The 26,006-nt window shown below is 40.1% G+C and overlaps 1 protein-coding gene across 6 annotated transcripts in view; it reads right to left on the bottom strand.

Moving 5' to 3' along the window:
- The window catches only part of kif6 (kinesin family member 6), a 569,609-nt gene that overhangs the window by 361,025 nt on the left and 182,578 nt on the right, over positions 1-26,006 (bottom strand). For all 6 annotated transcript variants that reach the window (XM_073056062.1, XM_073056057.1, XM_073056056.1 and 3 more), the window contains 3 exons: positions 18,347-18,452; positions 10,975-11,116; positions 6,831-7,046 (listed from right to left, as the gene is read on the bottom strand). In XM_073056062.1, the coding sequence (XP_072912163.1) occupies positions 6,831-7,046; positions 10,975-11,116; positions 18,347-18,452 (464 nt within the window). The remainder of the gene's footprint in view (positions 1-6,830; positions 7,047-10,974; positions 11,117-18,346; positions 18,453-26,006) is intronic.

The raw sequence follows: 26,006 nt of genomic DNA, 5'->3' as shown, positions 1-26,006 counted from the left end.
TAAACTGATTTTTCATTTCTGGGCACTTTCTAAATCTCTCCCCACTGAATTTCATTTCTAATTTATCTAGAAAACAAGTCTGTGCAGCCTGGAAAAAGACAGGAGACAGAACTTGATGGTAAATGCAGTAAAAGACAATAGAAACAAGTTATTCTGATAGACTTCAGCTTACAGTATTATTCCTCCCATATATAACTACTTAATATTCTTTCTACTCACTGTTGGATTAAAAATTAATTTCCTTTCAAATAAATATTTGCTGTGTTAGGCAGCAAGCTGTTTATGAGTCAGCAGATTGCATATTTTTCAGCTGATTCATAAACTGCTGCCTTATGATTTTAAAAACCTTATAGAGGCTCAATAGACAATAGACAATAGGTGCAGAAGTAGACCATTCGGCCCCTCGAGCCTGCACCACCATTTTGAGATCATGGCTGATCATCTACTATCAATGCCCGGTTCCTGCCTTGTCCCCATATCCCTTGATTCCCCTATCCATAAGATACCTATCTAGCTCCTTCTTGAAAGCATCCAGAGAATTGGCCTCCACTGCCTTCCAAGGCAGTGCATTCCAGACCCCCACAACTCTCTGGGAGAAGTTTTTCCTTAACTCTGTCCTAAATGACCTACCCCTTATTCTCAAACCATGCCCTCTGGTACTGGACTCTCCCAGCATCTAGAACATATTTCCTGCCTCTATCTTGTCCAATCCCTTAATAATCTTACATGTTTCAATCAGATCCCCTCTCAATCTCCTTAATTCCAGCGTGTACAAGCCCAGTCTCTCTAACCTCTCTGCGTAAGACAGTCCGGACATCCCAGGAATTAACCTCGTGAATCTACGCTGCATGTCCTTTACAGCCAGGATGTCCTTCCTTAACCCTGGAGACCAAAACTGTACACAATACTCAAGGTGTGGTCTTACCAGGGCTCTGTACAAATGCAAGAGGATTTCCTTGCTCTTGTACTCAATTCCCTCTGTAATAAAGGCCAACATTCCATTAGCCTTCTTCACTGCCTACTGCACTTGCTCATTCACCTTCAGTGACTGATGAACAAGGACTCCTAGATCTCTTTGTATTTCTCCCTTACCTAACTTTACACCGTTCAGATAATAATCTGCCTTCCTGTTCTTACTCCCAAAGTGGATAACCTCACACTTATTCACATTAAACATCATCTGCCAAGTATCAGCCCACTCACCCAGCCTATCCAAGTCACCCTGAATTCTCCTAACATCCTCATCACATGTCACACTGCCACCCAGCTTCGTATCATCAGCAAATTTGCTGATGTTATTCTCAATGCCTTCATCTAAATCATTGACGTAAATCGTAAACAGTTGTAGTCCCAATACCGAGCCCTGTGGCACCCCACTAGTCACCACCTGCCATTCCGAGAAACACCCATTCACCGCTACCCTTTGCTTTCTATCTGCCAACCAGTTTTCTATCCATGTCAATGTCTTCCCCCCCCCCCCCCCCCCAATGCCATGAGCTTTGATTTTACCCACCAATCTCCTATGTGGGACCTTATCAAATGCTTTCTGAAAATCGAGGTACACTACATCCACTGGATCTCCCTTGTCTAACTTCCTGGTTACATCCTCGAAAAACTCCAATAGATTAGTCAAGCATGATTTACTCTTGCTAAATCCATGCTGGCTCAGCCCAATCCTATCACTGCTATCTAGATATGCCACTATTTCATCTTTAATAATGGACTCTAGCATCTTCCCCACCACCGATGTCAGGCTGACAGGTCGATAGTTCTCTGTTTTCTCCCTCCCTCCTTTCTTAAAAAGTGGGATAACATTAGTCATTCTCCAATCCTCAGGAACTGATCCTGAATCTAAAGAACATTGGAAAATGATTACCAATGCATCCGCAATTTCAAGGGCCACCTCCTTTAGTACCCTAGGATGTAGACCATCTGGACCTGGGGATCTGTCAGCCTTCAGTCCCATCAGTCTACGCATCACCGTTTCCTTCCTAATATCAATCTGTTTCATTTCCTCTGTTACCCTATGTCCTTGGCCCATCCATACATCTGGGAGATTGCCTGTGTCTTCCTTGGTGAAGACAGATCTAAAGTACTTATTAAATTCTGCCATTTCTCTGTTTCCCATAACAATTTCACCCAATTCATTCTTCAAGGGCCCAACATTGTTCTTACCTATCTTCTTTCTCTTCACATACCTAAAAAAGCTTTTGCTATCCTCCTTTATATTCCCTGCTAGCTTGCGTTCGTACCTCATTTTTTCTCCCCGTATTGCCTTTTTAGTTAAGTTCTGTTGTTCCTTAAAAATTTCCCAATCATCTGTCCTCCCACTCACCTTGAGAGACACATAGCTCATGAGAGACACAGGTAAGGTGGATGGTCAGAGTCTTTTGCCCCAGGTAGGGGAGTCTAAAACTAGATGGCATATGTTAAAGAAATGGGAAAGATTTGAAGGGCACTTGAGGGGCATCTTTTTCACAAAGGGGGTGGTGGTTATATGGAATGACCTACCACAGGGAACAGTAAACTGAATACAATTACATTGCATACAAGACTTCTGGATAGGTACATGGATTGGAAAGGTTTGGGGGGATATGAGCCAAATGCAAGCAAACAGTACTAGCTCAGGAAGGCACCCTGTCAGCATGGATGAGTTGGGTCAAAGGGCTTACTGCATCCTGCATAAATCTATGACTCTCTTCCTCCTGATTTTCACTTTAATGGATCTGAAGAGGTAGAGATGAAGAAAATGTTTGCATTAAGTGTGTACAAAGCTGCAATTATGAAAGGGATAGCAATTAATATATTCGAGAGCGATGGAATCACAATTTATTTCGACCAAGAGTTGTTGAAATAGATAACACTGAAAAAACAAGCACTTAATACTTGGGTAGTGTGATATGAATGGATAATAGAAGGAAGCGAGTGTAGAGCATAAACAAAAGATTCAAGAATACCAAACAGCTTGTTTGTTTGTTGTACGAGGTTATAATTGGAATAGCCCATTTTAATAGCGCTTTGTAATGGCTGAGTTAATTCACATTCTTAAACTCCAGCAGACATTGCTGCAAAAGTATTGTTACTGATTCTACTGAATTTTGATCCAACTGCTGGATTAATAATATAATTCAAAACAAATCAAACAGACCCAGTCCCTGGTTCACGTCCTGATGTAGGGAAACAAGGTATTGCAAGGACACTAAGAATTGGATGGACCTCTAACTTAACTTGAGTCTTCAACCATAGCCTTTGGTAGCTCTCCTCCCAGTAACCATGAGCTTGTTCTGGGGATTCCTGAGAATTGATGGAAAGCCCATGGCATGAGAAACATAGAAAACCTAAAGTAAGTGTCGTTTTGCTAGATGGTGCAGAAGCAGGGCTACATGTAGATCGAAAGATCCTTCCTAAACACAGTATAATGGCATTTATTAGATATACTCAATCTTTCCTTTATTTGCACTTTTTTCATTTCCTTTCTTGAAATGACTCCAAACTTGCACAGATAATTTGAGCTTCAATAAAACAGCTTTGTCAGATAATGTAAACTCTGTTTTGGTAAGGGGCTTTATTCAACCTATTTTTTCACCTCATCAAAGATTTCCTTAAACTCACCTTCACTCTTCACCAATATACCAAAAGAAAAATTGAACAAAATTGTTAGTTACTAAGACTTTGTGAGTGGCTAAACCAGCAGGTTTTCCATACTTACAGGAGTTTGAGAAATTATACTCAAAATCACCAATATTTATTTACTAATTTCATTCATAAATATATTCCATTGAAGGCAACAATATCAGCTGGTACAGTAATTCAGTTTTGTAACTGGCTGACTTCAGAAAAAAATAAATTAATCAATTAAGATTAGAAAATAGTCAACAATTGTTGGATTATTTGACTTAAAATACAATCTTTGAACATGCATTCTAGATCATACTACTCTGATCCACAGTATTGTTCATTGAGCAAACTGAATTTCACACCATTGAAAAATTAAGTTTCAACTTAAGAATTAGGAGAATAGTAATCAATGCCACTTCCCAAGCCCGCTATTCTTAGTAATAGCGTTAGTTAGCAATCTTGTCGTGCAAGGCCCCTTGGGTAACAGTGAGCATAATATGGTGGAATTCTTCATTAAGATGGAGAGTGACATAGTTAATTCAGAAACAAAGGTTCTGAACTTAAAAACGGGTAACTTTGAAGGTATGAGACGTGAATTAGCTAAGATAGACAAGCAAATGATACTTAAAGGGTTGACGGTGGATGTGCAATGGCAAGCATTTAAAGATCGCATGGATGAACTACAACAATTGTTCATCCCAGTTTGGCAAAAGAATAAACCAGGGAAGGTAGTGCACCCATGGCTGACAAGGGAAATTAGGAATAGTATCAAGTCCAAAGAAGAAACATAAAAATTAGCAAAAAAAGCAGCACACCTGAGGACTGGGAGAAATTCAGAGACCAGCAGAGGAGGACAAAGGGCTTAATTAGGAAAGGGAAAAAAGATTTTGAGAGAAAGCTGGCAGGGAACATAAAAACTGACTGTAAAAGCTTTTATAGATATGTGAAAAGAAAAAGATTGGTCAAGACAAATGTAGGTCCTTTACAATCAGAAACAGGTGAATTGATCATAGGGAACAAAGACATGGCAGACCAATTGAATAACTACTTTGGTTCTGTCTTCACTAAGGAGGACATAAATAATCTTCCGGAAATAGTAAGGGACCGAGGGTCTAGTGAGATGGAGGAACTGAGGGAAATACATGTTAGTAGGGAAGTGGTGTTAGGTAAATTGAAGGGATTAAAGGCAGATAAATCCCCAGGGCCAGATGGTCTGCATCTCAGAGTGCTTAAGGAAGTAGCCCAAGAAATAGTGGATGCATTAGTGATAATTTTTCAAAACTCTTTAGATTCTGGATTAGTTCCTGAGGATTGGAGGGTGGCTAATGTAACCCCACTTTTTAAAAAAGGAGGGAGAGAGAAACCGGGGAATTATAGACCGGTTAGTCTGACATCGGTGGTGGGGAAAATGCTAGAGTTGATTATCAAAGATGTGATAACAGCACATTTGGAAAGAGGTGACATCATCGGACAAAGTCAGCATGGATTTGTGAAAAGAAAATCATATCTGACGAATCTTATAGAATTTTTTGAAGATGTAACTAGTAGAGTGGATAGGGGAGAGCCAGTGGATGTAGTATATTTAGATTTTCAAAAGGCTTTTGACAAGGTCCCACACAGGAGATTAGTGTGCAAACTTAAAGCACACGGTATTGGGGGTATGGTATTGATGTGGATAGAGAATTGGTTGGCAGACAGGAAGCAAAGAGTGGGAGTAAACGGGACCTTTTCGAATGGCAGGCAGTGACTAGTGGGGTACCGCAAGGCTCAGTGCTGGGACCCCAGTTGTTTACAATATATATTAATGATTTAGATGAGGGAATTAAATGCAGCATCTCCAAGTTTGCGGATGACATGAAGCTGGGCGGCAGTGTTAGCTGTGAGGAGGATGCTAAGAGGATGCAGGGTGACTTGGATAGGTTAGGTGAGTGGGCAAATTCATGGCAGATGCACTTTAATGTGGATAAATGTGAGGTTACCCACTTTGGTTGCAAGAACAGGAAAACAGATTATTATCTGAACGGTGGTCGATTAGGAAAAGGGGAGATGCAACGAGACCTGGGTGTCATTGTACACCAGTCATTGAAGGTGGGCATGCAGGTACAGCAGGCGGTGAAAAAGGTAAATGGTATGTTGGCATTCATAGCAAAAGGATTTGAGTACAGGAGCAGGGAGGTTCTACTGCAGTTGTACAAGGCCTTGGTGAGACTGCACCTAGAGTGTTGTGTGCAGTTTTGGTCCCCTAATCTGAGGAAAGACATTCTTGTCATACAGGGAGTACAAAGAAGGTTCACCAGATTGATTCCTGGGATGGCAGGACTTTCATATGAAGAAAGACTGGATCAACTAGGCTTATACTCACTGGAATTTAGAAGATTGAGGGGGGATCTTATTGAAACGTATAAAATTCTGAAGGGATTGGACAGGCTAGATGCAGGAAGATTATTTCCGATGTTGGGGTAGTCCAGAACGAGGGGTCACAGTTTAAGGATAAAGGGGAAGCCTTTTAGGACCGAGATGAGGAAAAACTTCTTCACACAGAGAGTGATGAATCTGTGGAATTCTCTGCCACAGGAAACAATTGAGGACGGTTCATTGGCTATATTTAAGAGGAAGTTAGATATGGCCCTTGTGGCTAAAGGGATCAGGGGGTATGGAGAGAAAGCAGGTACAGGGTTTTGAGTTGGATGATCAGCCATGATCATACTGAATGGCGGTGCAAGCTCGAAGGGTCGAATGGCCTACTCCTGCACCTATTTTCTATGTTTCTATTCAATTAGATCACAGCTGATCTGATCTTTGGCTTTAATTGCACTCAGCTGTCCAATCCCCAATAGATCAAAAATCTACTTACCTTAATCTCCAAAACACAATGCTTCAAACTCCACTGCTCTCCAGAGTAGATTTCCAAAGGTTCAGACTCTCTAAAAGAAGTAATTACTCCTCAACTCAATATCGTAGCTAGCCATTTACTCTGAGATTATGGTCCCTCCTTCTAGCCTTCCTCCCCCACAGTGGGAACATCCCAACATCTAGCCTGTCAAGGCCTCTCAGAAGCTTATGTTGGGTAGTCACCAAGTAATGGGTAATGGACAGTCGGATACCACCAAGTATTGCCATGAAATTAACTGATGGAAATGCAAAGAATGCTTGTCAAAATTAACTAACAAATAAATATTTTCAAAAACACAATCAAATGTTAAGGCACTTACCTATTCTCCTGCAAATGAAGGCAGAGTCAGATTCTGAGGAGTTTGTGGTACTGGTGGATCTAACTTCAGAAAGGCATTTTGACTGATGGCTTGCGTTGAACTCCTTTGAGGACTGGGCACTAGAGGGAGGTATATTCTTATAGTTGTCTAAGTTTATTTTGCTGATGGCATCCTGTGCCCTCTTCTTCTCTTTCTTTAACATGTTCACTAAAATATCTAAAGCATTCAATCAAGGAGGATAACTGTTATATTTGAAGGAATGGGCAATTTAAATGACTACCCTATATGTTTCGACAATACTGGAAATGGATGAAATGCCATTAGTACAAGAAAACTAAAAATAAGACATGGGAAGAAGTTGATTATATTTAATTAAGAAAATGGCAATGATAAAGAACCTAGAATAACCTGAAATATTCCTAGTAAACTACAAATGTTTTAATCATTGTTTGGTAAAGCATTGTTTGATCAGGGATGGCCAAGCTATATGCGCCAGAAGTGGCACATTGGATGATTAGAAGTGACACATTGCAACCCAGTGATAATAATGAAAAAGGAAGCCTACTCATGCAAAAATTTGTAGAAAAAAAATCTATAACAAGAATTCAAGTAGCTTAGAGCTAGAAATGGGTTTTACTGAGAATAAATCTAAAGCTTAGCAATTATTTTCAGCGATTTTATTATTTTGTGCACATCTTTTGGCGAATGTTACTTTCTTTTACATTAATCTGTTTTCAATTTTAAAAAATGTTCAATGAGTCAAACTAGGAACGAAGGACTTTTGTTCTGCAGTTGTTCCATAACTGTTCAATACACGTTTGATACTTGTTTGAACCGAGGCGCCAGGCGTCTGCACCAGCGGTGCGTCACAAGTTTTTGCCAGTCGGTTTACAATTGACACTCGTGCGCTACGGAGTTGTGCTTTGTTCGTCCTTTGTGAACATGAGCAGTTCTGTAATTTTTCAAAAATTAAGCCTTGTTTTTACATTCAGTTACCCATCACAGTGCAAAAGAAAATGAGCAAAAGAAAAGCAGAAAGTGATAGCAAGCATGAATTCAATGAACAGTGGGAAAATGAGTTCTTATTTAGAGCGGGTCCATCAGGAAAACCGTTGTACGTTGTTTGTGAAAACACTTTCTCACATAATAGAAAACATGATCTTAATAGACACTATAAAACACAACATCAGACTGAAATAGAAGGAAAACTGAGTTTAGTGCTTGGTCTGAGTTACGGAAAGAATATGTGATTAAGAAAAAGGAAGAAATCAAAAGAAAACAAAATATATTTCTCAAAAGTCTCATGAAGGTTAGTAATGTTTATCTTGTTTTTATATTAAATCAATATATTATGTAAAAATGCTAAACATGTCTATATTAACATATTTTACAAGAATTGAATGGGGGTACAAGAGTTGTATGGTGTGTTATGACCACAGCCCCCTCCTTCTTGAGAATCGCAAGATCGCTATTAATTCGGGTCTTGGACCCAGGAAATGAGAGAGAATCCTCAAGGTTTTGGAATGTGTCCTGGCCCCTCAGCAAGACAAAGCCACGGATAACGGCCATTGTCTCTTGGAGACACCTTTGTGGATTGGGGACTGGGCTACGTGCAAGCCCTCAGGGCAACATGGGCTGGGTGACAGGGAGAGATTGCATCATCCCAACCTGATTGACATCTGAGACCCCGTGAGTAAGGATAAAAGAAGGTCTGGGGAACAACCCCTTTAGACGCACCAGAAGACACGCTAGCGATCCCGTAATAGTGGGCAGCCATTTAAAGGAAGCCACGTGCGTTCGGTTCCCTTGCCTGGGAGCCGGTGGCGGGTATCACAGAAACGATTTTCTTGAACTAACAACGGGGAACCAACTCCCCCGACCCAACGGATTGGCCTCATCAAAAGACCCAGGCAAGTTTCTTTTTTCTCACAAATCTCTCTCTCTCTCTCTCTCTCTCTCCAACAAGTGAAAACCCAGCGGTCCTCAAAAACCAGAAGCCTGCAGGAACTGAGTGACTCTTATATTTCCAACGGACAATATATTTCCCCCTAGACAAACGATAGAGCTATTTCTCATTGATGATTATTACTATACCCGCGCTTTAGATTGAGTATTTACGACGTATATTATCTGAATGTTTGTATTAACCTTACTTTTGTGCCCCGTTATAAATAAAGACTTTTAAAAATAGTACCATCAGACTTCAACGGACCTCTCTATCTTTGCTGGTAAGTGACCCAGTTACGGGGTACGTAACAGGTGCATCTGAACTTGTGTGTGAAAAAATTGACGCATGGAATGTGAAAGGTTGGCCACCCTTGCTTTAGATACCAAATTGAAAAACAATTGATGTCACAAAGGTGGGAGACCCAAAAACCTGCAGAGTTGAAAGCTAACGTAATTTGTGGAAAAGTTAATAAAACCTATCAACAATGGGAGAGCAACAGAACACTTGAATGATGAGTGGAGAAGAGAGTTAGTATGGATATTTAAAAGTCATTTCTGACTAGTTAAGTTGATGAAGTCATTAAAAAGACATGCAGTGTTATTTAATACGCACTAGCTTTATGGTGTCCAGAAGATTTTTTTAATATAATATTCTGCACAAGGGAACATTAACAAAGTAAAACTGAACATCGAACATGTTACAAGGAACTATTCACTGAAAAGTAGGAGACTAGGAACAGAACAACTGCTAACATAATAGACAGGGAAACATTCAATGGATATTATGAAGACATTTAGAAGATACTTGATTGTGTTCTGTGAGAATATTAGTTGTGGAAATATACAGTACTGCGTAAAAATCTTAGGCGTAAATATATAGCTAGGGTGTCTTAAGACCTTTGCAGAGTCCTATATTAATTGTATGTTTACATTGTACTGTTGCCATACAGGAAAACAAATTTCATGATTTATGTAAGTGATGATAAACCTGATTCTGATCTGTGTCCCTCTTGTGGACAGAAAGCGGGAGAGTGCAGGGAGAGGGGTATCATGGTTGGTTTAGGGGAAGGGAGAGGGGAGGGAGTGGGGAAGCACCAGGGAGACATTCTATAATTATCAATAAACCAATTGTTTGGAATCAAATGGCTTTGCCTGATATCTCAGGGCTGGGGGTGTCTGCACCCCGGAACTCCTTCCCTGCCACCTGTCCCACACCTCTCCTGTGACACTGGACCATTCGCCATTCCCAACATTATTTGCTTCCGCCAGATTTACAAGCTCTCTCTCCACTCCATGATGACAAATACAGTACTGTGCATACATCTTAAGACACTCTGGCTATATATATGAGCCTAAGACTTTTTGCACAGTACTGTAAAGCTGAAGCAGCGGTAATGTTATGATACATGATTGATTACCACTTAGAATACAGCAATAATATTCCAACATGGTTAAATGTGCTGCCCTTGTTTGTGAAAAAATTCAACTATAGAAGAAAGGTGATTTGTTGTAATTATATAGGGCCTTAGTATGACTTTCCCTTGAGTTTTGTATGCAGCTAGAAAATATAACATTGAGCAGTATAGCATAGGACCAGGCTCTTGGGCCCATAACATTGTGCTAAACTAATTAAGGAGTAATTAAGTGCCTAACTACTTCTGCCATACAATGTCAATATCCCTGAATTCTCTGCACATTTAGGTATCTATCCAAAAGCCTTGGCAGCATATTCTGGGCACTCACCACCCTCTGTGTGAAAGACATGCCCTGCACTGTTTTACCTTGTAGTACCTCAATAGACTGTTGTAATGAACTTACTCGTATGAATGGCATGCAAGACAAGTATTTCACTGTACCTTGGTGTATGTGACAATAATAAACCATTTTACAAATTTACTGATTTCGTATTACCTCAATCCACTGATGTAAAGCTATCATCGAATAGCAGAGCAGACTCAATGGGCCGAATAGACCAGTTCTGCTCCTATGTCTTATAGCCCTTATGCTAATAAAATGATTTGCATAGATTGCATGCAAAACAACGTGTTTTGCTATATTATGGTACATGTGACAATATAACCAATATACCAACCTTCCTTTAGATGGTGTCATTGAAGGACAGAGCCAAAGATAGAGTTTTAAAACATCCAAAGTAACTGTTAGTTCAAGAAGATTAATCCAAACATAAAAAGGATACTGATTTCATTATCTCTTTGCTGCAATAATTCTCTTAATTTCATCTCTGCGTCGTTGACAACATCTTCATTGGTGTCAGGGGGTGAGACTTCATTTTCAATTATCAAGCCCGGTCTACACTGCTGCAACTCTTTCACCAAACTCTGGAATAAGAAAAGTAAGTGGGTAAATAATCTGATAATGCCCTTTTCTTTCCAAAGCCTAACATTCCACATTCTACTCAGAAGAGATTATAAATACTTGGCTATTTTCCAGATTTATTTTTGGAAGTTGACCAGCTTCTCCCTTTAACAGGTTTAGAAAAATAAAAGCACCTGGCCAATAAATACGTCATGAGTCAATACTTGTGTACACTAATGTGAAAAATTATCAGGCTATCATTTGCGATGCACAAATAAGTGTGAGCTCCATGAAATCCAAACTTTTCCTTATAAATAATGGACTCCTCCTCTGATATCTTCGCCCATATATGCATGTCCCATAGAGAGCTAACAGAGTGACAGTTCTCCCTACTCTACAAACCACAGCCTACCTGTGTATCTCCTTACATGCAGAAAGTCCATTGAATGTGAGCAGTGTATGACTTACTGGACAGCACTGGACACCTTTGCAGCTTCAACCCAAAAGAATGCACCAGTGAGAGCATCGATAAGATCTTCAAAGTCTCACTGCTGCAGTTACAGGTTGTCACCTACTTCAAAAGGGCATCAATCATATAGGTGTCAAAGATGAGCAGGGTGAGCTGCCTCAACAACTGACACTCACATCTATTGTGATGAAGTGCTTTGAGAGGTTGGTCATGGCTAGAATTAACTCCTACCTGAGCAAGTACTGGACCTGCTGCAATTGGCCTGCCACCACAACAGGCCTGCAGTGGATATAATCTCAATGGCTCTCTGCTCAGCCTTGAACCACCTGGATAGCAGCAATACCTACACCGGGCTGCTGTTTATCTATTACAGCTTGGCATTCAATGCCATCATTATTACTAATCAACAAGCTTCAAAACGTGGATTCTGTACTGCCTTCTGCAATGAGATTCTTGACTTCCTCAGTGAGAGACCAAAGTCAGTGTAGATCGATAATAACATTCTCCTCCTCGCTGACGATCAACACCAGTGACACCTCAAGGACATAGGCATAGTTCAGTGCTCTACTCTTTCGACACTCCTACTGTGCAGCTAGGCATAACTTTATAACTTCACTGATGACACCACTGGTTTTGTTTGAATGTCCAATGGCAATAAACTGGCTTACAGCAGCAAGATAGATTAGCTTGTTGAATGGAGTCATAGCACAATCTTGCACAATGTCAGCAAGACCAAGGAATTGATTGTGGACCTCAAGAAGGGGAAGCTGAAAGAACACACACAGACCCTCACTGAGGGGTCAGCTGAGGAATGGGTGAGCAAATTTAAGTTCCTGGGCTTCAACATCTCAAAAGGTCTATCCTGATCCCAACATACTGCTGAAATCACAAAGATTTCTGTGGCATGTACCATGTACAGCATTCTGACAGGATGTATCACTGCGGTATGGAGGCTCCAAAAGAGGTTGGAGTAGGTTGTCATCATCGTGGGCTTCAGTTTCATCATGGGCGCAATCCTCCCCACCATTGAGGACATCTTTAAAAGGTTGTCCTTCAAGAAGACAACATCCATTATTAAGGATTCTTACCACTAGGGAAATGCTCTCATCTCATTACTACCACTAGGGAGGAGATACAGGACCTTTTTATTTATTTATTCATTTATGGGACGTGAGCGTCGCCAGCTAAGCCAGCATTTTTTGCCCATCCCTAATTGCCCTTCAGAAGGTAGTGATGAGCTGCCTTCTAGAACCGCTGCAGTCCCGGAGGTGAAAGTACACACACAGTGCCGTTAAGGAGGGAATTCCACATTTTTGACCCAGCGACAATGAAGGAACAGGGATATGTTTCCAAGTCAGGATGGTGAGTGACTTGGAAGAGGATTTCCAAGTGGTGGTGTTCCCAGGTCTCTGCTGTTCTCATCCTTCTAGATGGTAGTGGTTGTGGGTCTGGTAGGTACTGCCTTAGTAACTTTGGTGAGTTGTTGCAGTGCATCTTGTAGATAGTACACACTGCTGCAACTGTTCGTCGATGGTGGAGGGGTACCAATCAAGTGGGCTGCTTTGTACCTGCACGTCAACATTTTAGTAACAACTTCATCCCCTCAACAATGAAATTTCTGAATGGTCCATGAACCCATGAACACTACCTCGTTATTCCTCATTTGCACTATAAATCTATCTATCTGCTTCATCATCATCATGATGCGCTGTGCCATTTGACATAGGCGTATCTACTGTAGCTGTCTATCTATTATTGTAACTTATAGTAAGTTTTAATGTCTTGAACTGTACTGCTGCCACAAAACAACAAATTTCATGACATATGTTAGTGATAATCAAATTTTTCTTATTCTGAAATATCTCGATCCCTTCCAGAAATTCAAGGTGGATATATTTAAGATAGGGCCTGTGAATCATCATCATCCCAATACAGCATGTGCTGATACACAGTAAATAAATTGTTAAGTTACAGCACAACACTATAAGATGTGGGAGCAGTATAAGGCCATTTGGCCCATTGAAGCTATTCCATCATTTCATCATGGTTGATCCAATCTTCTTCTCAGCTCCCATTCCCTGCATTCTCCCCATATCCTCACATATGCTGACCAATCAAGAAACTCTCAACCTCTGCCTTAAATATACAATAAAGACTTGGCATCCACAGCTACATGTGGCAAAGAATTGCACAGATTCACCACTCTCTGGCGAAAGAAATTGCCTGTCATCTCTATTTAAAAAATGACACCCCTCTATTCTGAGGCTGTGAGCTCTGCTCTTGGACTTTCCCACCACAGTAAACATCCTCCCTGCATCCACTCCATCAAGGCTTTTCACCATTTGATAGGTTTCAATGAGGTCACCCCTCATTCTTCTGAATTCCAGTGAGTACAGACCTAGAGCAATCAAATACTACTCATGTAACAAGCCTTCAATCCTGGAATCATTTTTGTGAACCTCCTTTGAACCCTCTCCAGTTTCAGTATATCCTTTCTAAGCGGCCCAAAACTGCCTATATTACTCCAAGAGAGGCCTCACCAGAGTTTTATAAAGTCTCAACATTACATCTATGCTTTAATATTCTAGTCATCTTGAAATGAATACTAATGTTGCATTTGCCTTTCTCACCACAGACTCAACCTGCAAATTAACCCTTAGGGAATTTTGCACAAGGACTCCAAAGTCACTTTGACCCTCAGTTTTTTTGTAGTTTCTCTCCATTTAGAAAATAGTCAATCCTTTCATTTCATCTACCAAAATGCATGACCATACACTTCCCAACACTGTATTTTGTATACCATGTTGCCCATTCTCATAATCTAAGTACTTCTGTGGCCTCTCTACTTCCTCAAAACAACCTGGCCCTCCAGCTATCTTCATATCATCTGCAAACTTTGCAACAAAGCCATCAATTATAGCATCCAAAACATTGATAATGTAAAATGAATCGGTCCCAACTAGTCTCCTGTGGAACACCAAAAGTCACTGGCAGCCAACCTGATAAAAGGCTCCCTTTATTCCCACTCATTGCCTGCTGCCAACCACTGTTTTATCCATACTATAATCTTTCGTGTAATACCATGGGCTCGTAGCTTGCTAAACAGACTCATGTGGGGCACCTTGTCAAAGGCCTTCAGAAAATCCAAGTGCACAACATCAACCGATTCTCCTTTGTTTATCCTGCCTGTTATTTCTTCAAAGACTTTCAACAGATTTGACAGACAAGATTTTCCTTTGAGGAAACTATGCTGACAATGGCCTATTTTATCATTTGCATCCAAGTACCCTGAGACTTCATCCTCAGTAATCGATTCCAACATCTTCCCAAACACTGACTGGCCTATAGTTTTAGGCCAAACTAATTGGCCTATAGTTTTCTTTCTTCTGTCTCTCTCTTTCTCCCTTCTTGAAGTGTAGAGTGACATTTGCAATTTTCCAGTCTTCCAGAACCTAGTGACTTTGAAAGATCATTACTAATGCCTTCACAGTCTCTTCACCCACTTTGTTCAGAACCCTGGGATGTACACCATCTGGTCCAGGTGACTTAGCTGCCTTCAGGCCTTTCAGTTTCCCAATAATCTTTTCTCTAGTTATAGTAACTTCACATGCTTCATGACCCCTGACATTCCACATATTGCTAGTGTCTTCCACGGTGAAGACTGATGCAAAATACTTATCGGTTTGTCCACCATTTCCTTGCCCCCCATTACTAACTCTCCATCATTTTCCAGTGGTCTGACATCGATTCTCGCCTCTCTTTTATCTTTTTGATTCTGAAGAAAATTTTGGTATCCTCTTTAACAGTATTAGCTAGCTTACTTTTATATTCTGTCTTTAACTTCTTAATGACTTTTTAGTTAGCTTCTGTGGTTTTAAAAGCTTCCTAATCTTCTAACTTCCCACTAATTCTTGTCCTTTCTGAACTGCTTCCAGAAATTCCAGCCATTGCTTCTCTGCCATCATCCCTGCCAGTGTTTTTTTCCAATCAATGCCTGTCAGCTTCTCACTCATGCCTCTATAATGCCGTTTACTCCGCTGGAATAATAATACATCTGATTTTAACTTCCCTTTCTCAAATTTCAGGGTGAATTTAATCATATAATGATCACACTCGCCTAAGGGTTCTTTTACCTTAAGCTCTCTAACCAATTCTGATTCATTGCACAACACCCAATCAAGAATAGCTGATCTCCTAGTGGGCTCAACCAAGAACTGCTCTAAAAAACGACTTCATAAGCATTCTAGAAACCTCCCCTCTTGGAATCCAGCACCATCCTAATTTTCCCAATCTACTTGCATATTGAAATCCCTAATTACTACTGTAACATTGCCCTTTTGGCATACATTTTCTATCCTGCATTGTAATTTGTAGACCACATCCTTGCTACCATTTAGGGGACTATATACAACTCCCAACAGGGTCCTTATACCTTTGCAGTTCCTTAGTTCTATCCACAACAATTCAACATCTTCTGACCCTATGTCACCTCTTTGATTTGATTTCATATTTTACCAACAGAACAACACTGCCCCCTCTTCCTTCCTGCCTGTCCTTTCAATACATTGTATATCTTTGGACATTGAACTTCCAGCTATCATCTTCTTTCAGCCATGATTCAGTGATGCCCAGAACATCATACATGCCAATCTACAACTGTGCTACAAGTTCATCTACCTTATTCCATATACTATGCGCATTCAAAAATAACACCTTCAGTCCTGTATTACCTTTCTCGATTTTGTCCACCTTTGGCGTTACAACTCATTCTGTTGACTGCAGTTTTGTCCTATCAATAGCTTCTGCTCACTACATATTGCCTCTGTTTTTTAAAACAGCTACCTCATCTTCTGCACTATCATCCGCCTTTCCTACAATACAGTGAAACATACGCAGCTCAGGACACTAGTCACACCATGCTCAACCTTTTGATTCCTAACTTTGCCTGAGGTCTTACTAAAATCTGCCTCCACAACCTCTCCACTAACTGTTCTGGCACTCTGGTTCCCATCCCCCTGCAACTCTAGTTTAAACCCTACCGGGCAGCATTAACAAACATTCCCACTAGGATATTAATCCCCCTTCAGTTTAGGTGCAATTCATGCCTTCTGCACAGATCCCACCTCCCTGGAAGAGAGTCCAATGATCAAAAATCTTATGCCCTCTCTCCTACACCAACTCCTTAGTCAAATTAAAGCTTGATAATCTTTCATGGTCAGGCATCATTAGCACATGGCATGGACAGCAGTCCTGAGATCACAACCCTGGAGGTCCTTACCCTTTAACTTAGCACCTAGCTCCCTGAACATCCTATACAGAACCTCGTCACTTGTCCTAGCCATGTCATTGGTACCTACATGGACCGCAACTTCTGGTTGTTCACCCTCCCACTTAAAAATGCTGTAGATTCAATCCGAGATGTCCCGGGTGGAACCCAAGAGTCAACGTACCATCTGGGAATCTCGTTCTTTCCCACAGAACCTCCTGTCCGTTCCCCTAACTAACGAATCCTCTAGCACCAGAACATGCCTTCACTCACCACTTCCCTCTGAGTCTCAGAGCCAGACTCAGTGTCAGAGACCCGTGCCCTCTAACTTTCCTCTCTTAGGTCAAATCCCCAACAATATTCAGAGTGATATAGCTGTTGTTGAAGGAGATGGCCACAGGGTTACTCTGTACTGGCTCCTTAAAGTCTTTGCCCTTCCTGACTGTCACCGAGTTTCCTGTGTCCTGCACCTTGGGTGTAACTACCTCTCTATATGTCCTAAAGTCATATTATCATGGCTGAAATGGTTCCTTTCAAATGGTTCAATCATGCAGAAATTGTTAAAAACAAATAAGTATTTATACCTTTGACCAACAGCTCTTAATAAAAGGTGCAATTGTCAAGATATTCATATTAATAGTACTTTGCAAGAATGTTGACTGAAAAGTGATTTGACACAGAGTATATTGTACTTGCAAACTTTTACAGTTCAATTCACAGTAATTGTAAAACTGTATTTGGCACTATCAGTAATGAATCACACGCATCAGGGACATAGGTGATGATATCAGCACTGATTTTAAGAACACTGCAGTTTGGAGTATCCTGATGCCTCTGAAATGTTGCTGATCTTCCATCTGTTGTGTTTCAATCCTCCACTGTCTACGGGTTTGTGGTTGACCTCCTAAGACCAACCTCAGAGGAGTACACACACCCCATTATGGTAATGGAATCATTTCACATTTAACAGACCCTTGAGCCCATCAAGTTCCTATCTGCACTAATCTCATTCAATTCATAGTCTTCTATGCCTTGGTGATGCAGGTGCTTATCCAGATACTCTTTGGTAGTGTATGAATGCCTTTCTCTACTACCCAAATGAGCAGTGTGTTCTGAATTCCAGCCATCCTCTGAGTGAAAAGTATTTCCTCCGATCCTCTCTAAAATTTTTATTCTTTATTCTAACCATAAGGCCTCTAGTTTTAGGCACTACTGCTGTGGGGAAAAATTTCTTGATAGCTACCCTAATGATGCCTCTCGTAATCTTAGACATGTCTTTCAGGACCACCTCTGCTGCCTCAACTGTGAGGAAAACAAATCATTGTCTCCAGTCTTTCATCACAGCTGAACCTCATCTGGACTCCTCATGTATAATCACATCATTAAGCATAAAAATGTGCTACTGATAGTGACACGCTACTGAGTCCCAAAGTTATGTCCTTATCTGTGACAGTGTCATTTGATAAAATTATCATATAGACTGAGAACAGACTAAATTTAAATAACTTAAATGCTGACCTTTAGTAGATGGAAGCAGTACTGAATCTTCCGCATGTCAGGTCCAATTTCCAGTGAAGACTCGGCGTCAGTGTCCTCTAGGTAATTATTGACCAGCTCATGCAACCTTTGCACAAAACACAAGATGAATAAAGAAATCCATCAGATTGTTAGCAATTACCTTTCAGCTTACTGAGTAGATGCTGCAATGCAATCCTGTGAATACTCTGGCTAGGTCACTTGTGACAAGATGCATTTTTCAGCAGCTGGTAGACAGAATAGCAAAACCTTTTTCCCATGTTCAAAGTTGAAATTCAACATGAAGGAATAATTAGGGAAAAGAAAAATATCCCAGGTGTACAACATATTTAGAATAAAATCAAACAATCCAATACTTTAAAAATGGCCATATACAGTCATTCATAAATCACATAATCGCCAGAAAGACTCAAGTACATTGTGCTGTGTTCATTTTGTATGTATTGTCTGCCAAAGTAAATTGTTCAATGTCTTTGTTAAATAGCTAAGCCATTTATTACTAGCAATGCAGGGTACAATTTATTTAATGTATCCATTATCTTCATTAACTTTTTTTTATTTTTAGTGCACATGAGCCTTGTGTTTGAACAACCAGCAGAAGTTACATTGACCCAATAAAAACTGTCTTAAGACGACGTAATGAGATAACCAACAATGAACAAAGACCCTAATGAAACTGAACAGGACACTAAAAAAAAAACTTAAGAAAATGCTTAATTGACATGGTGGATGCTGAAGGACCGCTGCTCCTGGCTATGAGGTCTGGAACTACATGTCATAACCTCAAAGTAAGGGATTGGATGGAGAAGCACTGGATTCACTGAGAGAGCCGTGAATCTTTACCCTCCTTTTCTCCAGATGTCAGGTCTGTCAACAGACTTGTGACAAATTTTGCACTGCATATTCTCCATCATTTTCTGTTACATGTAATAGATTAGCAGACAGAAAGGACATAAAACAATATGAGCAAAGGGGACAAATTCGAGTTGGGATATGCTAACCATGATCTTCCCAACCAGCAGAGCAGATGCAAGGGGCTAAATAGTACACCACTGCAATCTACTTATAACAGGCACTCATTATACAAATGAAAATGAGGTCAAACTGTTATGATTAAAATCCCATAACCTATTGCTGCTCTTTCACATGTTGGCTGCCTATATTTCCAGCACACAGAACATACTATGTCTTTGAATGTACTGGACTGACAATCTCAAGTATATATCTGCCCTTTACTATAATTGTCCATAATACCATAACCAGCCTTGGTTACAGTGGTCCTATTGTATAACATTAATTTCTAGATTTAATACCAAGATTTGCCTGCACAGAACACTGAACTGTTGTTATAATATTTAAAATTTTATGGCATGAATAATAATTTCATAAACATGTTTACACAGTCATTTGGAATACAGATATATTTAAGAGTACTACACCACATTAGTCATTCAATTAGAAATGAATTCATTCAATAATCGGTTTCAAAACATTCACATAAACTTCACTGTACTGAAGAATCTCAGCTTGAAATCAAGCAGTAATGACAATGATGCTTCAAATATAACTCCTGCTCTTACATATCACATCCTTTGATGGCAAACCTGCTCATCATCTCCTCTGATTGGATGCCCAAGATCAGAAACACAGAGGTTAAAATAAACTTTTTTCATGGTTTCAACACCAGAAATGGAGATAAGTATAATATGCTCTGTGCCTTGTTCTTTTCTATATATAATACACTCCCTTGTCTTTTAACCAAATGACATATTCATTTTTGTGAATTACAGACTACATCTCTCTTTTTGGATACAAGTAGAATTGTTCATGAATACGCTAGAGTCCTACAGTTGCAACACCATCTTTCAAAACTTACAATTTGCAAGTCTCTAAGGATCAAATACACATCATTAATCCATATGAGCTGTGGTCAACCAAAACCCCTAATGCAAGTTTAGGTTGCAATTATACAATATTGGATCTATTTTAGTAACAACTTTTTATTCAGTGGGATTGACTGTTAATTTCAATCATTACCAGATTAAATTACGTCACTCACCTTTGAAACAATTAAATCATAAATACACGGAGCACATTCTAGTCTAGCATGTACAAAATGCCAGTCTCTTCCAAGCTTCAGCAATCTGTGCCTCAAAGCTCATTCAGCTCTGTCTTCACTGCAGATAGTTTTAGTTACCTGAATTTCATGAAGTTGAAGTACTTAGCTTGGGCTGCTCAGTGCTCTTGGCCAAAACAGTGGAATAAAACCTCATCCAGAATAATAAAATTTGTCAGTAGTAATACTGAAATTAAAGCACACCAAAGGGAGTGCTAGATTGAACATTATTAGGGACCTCTGGTTTTCTGAGAAACACACCTCTTGCTCTCTACGGAAGCAAAATAATAATATACGTTTAATCTAGATTTTAAAAAAAATCATATAATTGCTAACCAATTTTTTAATTGAAAACTTCTGTGTGCTGCTTCAAAATTTAAACTTCTCAGTTGTAATGCATTGAAGAGCATTCACATAAGCATTTAAATCACTTTAGACACAGAAAGCTGCGTACCAAGTGCTAGGAGATAAGGTTGGATTTCAATGGTTGATGTGGAAGAGTTGGGCTGAATGATCTGCTTATATGTTGTATGACTCTAGAATAGAAAGTAGTGTATATATTGGATGAATTCAAAAGAACTTGACATCTGAGCTTCATGCAAGCAAGGTATTTAGCTGTACCCTGGGGTGTATAGCAATAAAACTAATCTGAAGCTGAGGAATAATAAGCAAGAAGACTATTGTCACATTACTGCCAAAGGTTCAGAGATCTTGAATTCTCAGTTTTTACATAACAATTTTCAACTTCTAAAGAACTTAATTTCTTGGTCCTTAAACTCAAACTTGCAACAAGGGTCTTAGACTGTTAAGTATTTCTCTTCCCATTGATGGTGCCCGACTTGTACAGAATATCCAGCATTTTCTGATTTTATTTATGCTTTTTCCATGTTTAAGAAGGACAATAAGGACAAACCAGGAATTACAGGCAATGACCCTTACATTAGCAGTAAGGAATTTATTGAATATTCTCAGAGGTAAGTATTACTCACATTTAGAAAATCATGGACTTATTAGGGATATCTGGGAAGGTGTAGTGCAGGGGAGGTCATGTCTCACAAGTTTAATTGTGTTTTTTGATTGAGGTGACAAAGATGGTTGATGAGGGTGGGATAGGGAACAAAACACAAACGAGAAAATCTGCAGATGCTGGAAGCAACACAGACAAAATGCTGGAAGAACTCAGCAGGTCAGGCAGCATCCATAGAAAGAAGTACAGTCGAAGTTTTGTGCTGAAGCCCGGTGAATGCTGGTTATGTGGACGTTGGTTAAGCATTTGACTGTGCTCATCTTATAGGCTGGTCTAGAAGATTATGTCACATGGGATCCACAGTAAATTGGTAAATTGGACAGAAAAGTAGCTTGGAAAAGTTGCTTTGAGAGGTTGGTTATAACTAGACTGAACTCCTGCCTCATCAATGACCTGGACTCAATTTTCCTATCGTCACAATAGTTCAACGACAGACACAATATCCACGGCTCTCCACCTGGCTTTAGACCACCTAGACAACACAAACACCTACGTTAGGATGCTGTTCATCGACTACAGCTCAGCATTTAATACTACGATTCTCACAATCCTGATTGAGAAGTTGCAGAACCTGGGCCTCTGTACCTCCCTCTGCAATTGGATTCTCGACTTCCTAACCGGAAGACCACAGTCTGCGCAGCTTGGTGATAACATACCCTCTTCGCTGATGATCAACACTGACGTACCTTAGGGGTGTGTGCTTAGCCCACTGCTCTACTCTGTATGCACATGACTGTGTGGCTAGGCATAGCTCAAATACCATCTACGTATTTGCTGACCATTCTATCATTGTTGGTAGAATCTCAGGTGGGCGTACAGGAGTGAGATATGCCAACTAGTGGAACGGTACCACAGCAACAACCTGGCACTCAACATTAGTAAGACGAAAGAGCTGATTGTGGACTTCAGGGAGGGTAAGACAAAGGAACACATACCAATCCTCATAGAGGGATCAGAAGTGGAGAGAGTGAGCAGCTTCAAGTTCCTGGGTGTCAAGATCTCTGAGGATCTAACCTGGTCCCAACACATTGATGAAGTCATAAAGAAGGCAAGACAGCGGCTATACTTTATTAGGAGTTTGAAGCGATTTGGCATGTCAACAAATACACTCAAAAACTTCTACAGATGTACCGTGGAGAGCATTCTGACAGGCTGCATCACTGTCTGGTATGGAGGGGCTACTGCACAGGACCGACAGAAGCTGCAGAGGGTTGTAAATCTAGTCAGCTCCATCTTGGGTACTAGCCTACAAAATACCCAGGACATCTTTAGGAAGCAGTGTCTCAGAAAGGCAGCATCCATTATTAAAGACCTCCAGCATCCACGGCATACCGTTTTCTCACTGTTACCATCAGGTAGGAGATCCAGAAGCCTGAAGGCATACACTCAGTGATTCAGGAACAGCTTCTTCCCCTCTGCTACCCAATTCCTAAATGGACTTTGAAGCTTCAGACACTACCTCACTTTTTTAATATACAATATTTGTTTTTGCACATTTTTAATAATCTATTCAATATACATAACTGATTTACTTGTTTTTTATTATTATGTTTTATTTTATTCATTTTCTCTCTCTCTCTCTCTCTACTAGATTATGTATTGCATTGAACTGCTGCTGCTAAGTTAACAAGTTTCACATCACATGATAATAAACCTGATTCTGGTCATAGAAGACTGAGAGTAGTGCAAGACAGGAGCATTTTTCTGACTGGAAGCTTGTGACCAGTAGAGTTCTGTAAGGAACAAAGGTGAGATCTCTGTTACTTTCAGTATATAAAAATGAACCGGATGAAAGTACAGGTGGTCTCATTAGGAAGTTTGCACATAACATGAACATTAACTGAGTCCTGGATAGTGAGGCACATTGTCAAAGGATATAGTGGGATATCAAGAGGAAATCTGGATGGAGAAATGGCAGATGGAACTTAATCTAGACAAGTATGACATAATACAAGTTTGATGTCAAATACAAGAGGAAAGCATGTGGTAAATGTTAGGATCCTTAGGAGCAGTTATGAACGGAGGGATCTTGGATTGCAAGCCCGAAGCTGCCTGAATCAGTAACACGTGGATATAATGATAAAGAAGGCATACAGCATGTTTTGGATCTAAGGACTCATTTTGGTTCAGAATGTTGTCGCTCGCTTCTATTGCTTCAATGATTTGTGTTCTTTTTCCTCTTTCTCTGTGCATCAGGTGTTTATCCTTATTTCATTATTTTTAATTGGGTTCTTTCAGGTTTCTTGCTATGTAGTTGCCTGTAAGCAAACAAATCTCATGGTTGCATAATTTATATATTCTTTGATAATAAAGCTTCCCTCTGGTGCAGCTCCCCCTTTTCTTTCTTCCTTTATCTCTTTCACCAATCAACTTCCAAGCTCTTTACTTCACCCCTCCCCTACTCTCACTTTCGCCTATCCCCTACTACCTTGTATTTCTTCCTCCCCTCCCCCCCCCACCTTCTTACACTGATTTCTCTTTTTTCTTCTCCACTCCTGATGAAGGGTATTGGCCCGAAACGTTGACTGTACTCTTTTCCATAGATGCTGCCTGGCTTGGTGAGTTCCTCCAGCATTTTGTGCATGTTGCTTGCATTCTTAGACAACACCAGCTTTTGCTAAGCCCATTCCTGCATTGGGGAAGGTAGAGAGCAGACAACTATGTACTCAAGGTGAAGAACCTCCCTACTTTTCAGCAGGCAGAGCAAGCTCAGGTATCTGTTTGCATTGTAGACTTCATCAAAGTGTAGCACTTTTGTGGCAATGCACTTTATAGGAACTTATCTGTCAATTTCCTTCTGGGAGCTCTTGATTGTAGCCCAGGAATGCATCTTACACAAAAAAAGTCATGCCTCCTGCAGGTATTGATCTTTGCCAATCTGTCCAAATCCCTTGGGGACACTTCTCCGCTCCACAATTATTTTTTTAAACAGGAGAACTCATGAGTAGCAAGAAGAGGGATGCTTACATCATGATATGTGCTTGTAAGAGATGGCTGCTGAAGGTGCAGCTGCAACTGATCAATCAACCAGTCCATGGTGAACTGAGGTCCCCAAGGAATGATTTTGACATGAATGGGACCCTCAAAAAACAGATATACAACATTGCTTCAATACCATTAAAAAGTCTTAAGTCAACTCCATCTGGAGTTCCCTGTGGAACAGTGCAGTTCCTACCTACTTTAGTGCATGATTCTGGGTACAACAGCTTCTGATATATTGACCGCATGGAGGTTGATCCAAAATATTTGAGCCTCAAATATTTTCAATCAATATTTTATGTTGAGAATCCAACTGGGCATTAGTGGCACATGATTAGTGCACTGAATGCAGGTTTGAATGTATCTGTTTATGGAATGTGTACATAGTTGGTAATGTGAGCATATTTTAGTCTATCCCTTAAACTGAAGGCCATTAAATGGGTCTAATATCACAGATAGACTAGAGCAGCTGAAGATATAAGATTTCCTTCCCAGGTGGACAATTATTAACCATTCCTACACAAAAATCTGAACATTTCATGCTTTCTATCACTGAGATTAGATTTCTTCCAAATTTCCAGATTTATTTAATTATTGCAACTAAAGTTCCTCAGTTGCTATTCTAGGATTTGACTCATGTCCTTGATAGTCAAGAACATAGATTGCTAGTTCAGTAATGTAACCCACTAAACTACAGTACCTCATTTGAAATTCACCATAGCAGATGAGAAATCTTATCAGCAATAATGAGCATTTTTAAGGTAATGTATCTGATTTATTAATGTTATCTGAAGGAAGCAATTCTTTTCTCTTTATTTGTTAATCATCTTCTCAAATGACATGGCCTAGCACTCAAGCGCAAACAAGGATGGATGTAAATGCTGAGCACACTACTGATGCTCGTTTTCAATGAATAAATAATAAGGAAGCAGATCTATTATAAAGCTATATTTTAATTTCAATTATGTTTCCTCATAAGGCCATAAAACATGGAAGCAGAAATCATGTGGCCAATAAAGTCTGCTCCACCATTCAGTCGTGGCTGATTTATTATTCCCTTTCAACCCCATTCTCCTGCCTTCTCCCCATAACATTTGATGCACTTACCAATCAAGAACCTATCAACCTCTGCTCTAAATATAGCCAATAACTTGGCCTCCAGTGTCTGTGGCAGAGCATTCTACATATTTACTACACTCTGGCTAAAAAAAAATCCTCCTTACCTCTGTTCTAAAGGGTCACCCCTCATTTTTGAGACTGTACCCTCTAGTTCTAGTGCTCCCACAATAGGAAACATCGTCTCCACCTCCACCCTATCTACTCCTTCCAACATTTGGTAGGTTTCAGTGAGATGGCCCTGCATTCTTCTATGTTCCAGTGAGAACAGGCCCAAAGCTGCCAAGCGCTCCTCATATGTTAACCCTGTCATTCCTGGAATTGTCCTCGTGAACCTCCTCTGGACTCTTTCCAATGACAACACATCCTTTCTGAGTTATAGGGCCCAGATCTGTTAATAATAC

This window comes from Hemitrygon akajei, chromosome 9 (assembly GCF_048418815.1).
Source record: "Hemitrygon akajei chromosome 9, sHemAka1.3, whole genome shotgun sequence".
Classification (NCBI taxonomy): Eukaryota; Metazoa; Chordata; class Chondrichthyes; order Myliobatiformes; family Dasyatidae; genus Hemitrygon; species Hemitrygon akajei.
Note: the sequence above shows the minus strand (reverse complement) of the source record. Positions and strands in the feature narration are given on the sequence as shown.